Source organism: Bufo bufo, chromosome 3 (assembly GCF_905171765.1).
Source record: "Bufo bufo chromosome 3, aBufBuf1.1, whole genome shotgun sequence".
Lineage (NCBI taxonomy): Eukaryota > Metazoa > Chordata > Amphibia > Anura > Bufonidae > Bufo > Bufo bufo.
This window is the reverse complement of record NC_053391.1, coordinates 46,212,213-46,214,827: the sequence shown is the minus strand read 5'-3', so window position 1 is coordinate 46,214,827 and position 2,615 is coordinate 46,212,213. Positions and strand designations below refer to the sequence as shown.

General features: G+C 38.4%; 1 protein-coding gene across 1 annotated transcript; it reads left to right on the top strand.

Moving 5' to 3' along the window:
- The first annotated feature begins 365 nt into the window (after positions 1–365).
- Positions 366–1,094, top strand: LOC120993619 (claudin-8-like). Its single transcript, XM_040422094.1, has one exon. The coding sequence runs from the start codon at positions 366–368 to the stop codon at positions 1,092–1,094; it is 729 nt and encodes a 242-aa protein (XP_040278028.1).
- Positions 1,095–2,615: the final 1,521 nt, after the last annotated feature.

The following is a 2,615-nucleotide window of genomic DNA, read 5'->3' as shown; positions in this document are numbered from 1 at the left end:
CTGGCACGTTTGATAGAACACATGGAGAAAACGTGCAGTCCTTCTTTTAAGTTTCGAAATAGCATCATAACATGAATACCTGACTCTTACTTGTAGCTATTATAAGTAGGATTTCCTAAATAGGTCACACCCTTATGACGCAGGCTGACTACTACACGAGACCTGATTTATAAAAACCGGCCTGTGGAGCTTGCTTTGAACCATTTAAATCTTCAGAGTCAACTAGGGCAGAAGTTGAGCTCAATTGTAGAGTGACAAATAAGAGGGAGCCATCATTTTGAAGATCTAAAAGTCTACTTTGAAGCTGCAAGGATCAGGTTGTGCTTTGAAGGATTTCTGAAGGATCTCCAAGAATCTGAAGAACAATGGCATACTACATCATCCAGCTGATTGCAGTCGTTCTAGGCGCTATCGGCATGATTCTCACCATTGTCGTCACATCAATGATCCAGTGGAGGGCATCATACATGGTAGAAGGAAATGCTGCCAATTGTGATAAGCGCATAGATGGACAATGGCTAAGCCGATGGGATGGCTTATGGCTAACTTGTGTGACAAAGAATGAAAACACCTTGAACTGCCACCCCTATGACTCTTTAGTGATTATCACCACCGACCTAAAAGTTGGCAGAGTCCTGATGTCCTTTGCAGTTGTGATTTCCATTATTTCCTTCATCATTGCTGTTATTTCTGTGATATGCATCGGATGCTGTAGAATGGCACGAGAAGGAAGATATTGCCTGCTCTTAACTGCTGGAATTGGTTACATCATAGCTGGTATCCTTGTCTTAGTCCCAATTGTCTGGACCACTGCCAGCATCATCCGAGACATCAACAACCCAGTTTGCAAAACAATGCAAAGAATTGAAATCGGTGAGGCTGTATTCTTAGGTTGGCCTACTATGTTCTTCCTCTTGGTTTCAGGAGCCTTGTTCTGTTGGTACCAACCTTATGATGAAGATGTATATGAAGAAGACAATTGCAAAACTATCTATTCCTCACACACATCCTTACCAAGGCCAGTGTACGCACCATGCCAAAGCCAGGAGAAATCACAACGACAAAGTATGTATTCCAAAAGCCAATACATCTGACCTCATCAATCTGAACTAGATAGAACAACTGCACTTTAACTTTAAGTAAGACCATGATCATCAAGACCAATGGAAGCCAAGAAGAAACCAAACTCCAGTTGCTTCAGTTGAAAATGGGACTATAGCAATAGTTTGCTTCCAATTTGGACACCCACAAACTTATCTATGGTTGTGTTCCTAACTATAACCTGAACTTTATTTACATTATGTGTTCATAGGAAGGTAGGCACCTCAAGAATCACAATTTATATGAAACACATCGAAACTCTTTTGAATCTAGTTTGTACATTGACCCATGTGGACATTTGGCAACATCATTGACTATTAGGTTAGCCTATATCTTAAGAAATCAGAGAAATGTGTTATTAAGGATCTAGAGTTTAGTGCTTTTTTCTATTTTCAATTTTTTTTAACTTTTTTTATTAAAAAGCACTGAGATTTTATGTTTTGTTTCTATATATATATATATATATATATATATATATATATCATCACTTGCACTAATCCCTTTTAGCAGGTCAAAATTTAAAGGGTACATAAACATGAGAAAAACACAAATTGCAAAGTGTTCTCCCCCTTTTGGCTCTCATCAGCTCTGCTTAGCTTTTCGACCGTGTGGAGTTTGTATCTATAGAACATATTTGGGATCCGTACTCCACATACTCAAAAAGGTAAAGGGGCAGAGCACTCTTTTTGTTTTTTCTTTTCTTTTTTTGTTTTTTTTTTACAGAAGTTTAGTTCCAGTTTAACCTGCTAGATAAGATGATCCAAGAGGAAGCTCAGCATATTTGGCATCAGGCCAGCAGGAAAGGTCAGATGCTGATATGACTTATGAGGCATACAATTATCAGCTACAAAGAGTGCAGTGGGACTTGTGCCAGGTATGTGCTAATTACCTGTGAGCTAGAGCTATGCTTCGCTTACTATGCAAATCTGCGTGGAAACCGCTGATACGTTTTCCTAGTGACCGCTCGGTATGTGTGGACTTGTTCAATTAACCTTAATGACACAGTCATTATACTTACCGTTCCACATTCCTAGATTATATATATGCAGTCCGATGAGGGTTAGTAAAAACACAATGGCCCGTATTTATCATTGTATTTCTGAATGTTTTTGGTGTGTATTTTCTTATCTGTTCTGCAACATGAGGTTTTATATGTGAAGGGAAAAATGGGTAAGGCTTCCTACTTTGTCAGGATTTAGACATATTTATGAAACGCAACTTTGTAAAAGTTGAATCTGTACTTCATACAGAACCTGCTGTAGAAAAAGTGCATTGCAGGGTATTATTTTACTAAATGTGACCCATTGGGTACAAAATGTACATCTAATGTCATAGAATCATTAGAAACTATAAAGTAACATTGAGCAAATGTTGTAGGTGTGCTTTAGTTACCTTTGAAACCACTGATTCATTGGCTTACACGTCTGCCCGCCACTTTCGCTAAACATATTGCTTTTATTTCTTGTAAATTTTTTGTATGGTATTCATGTACACAACGGTGCTTAGGTTTGCCC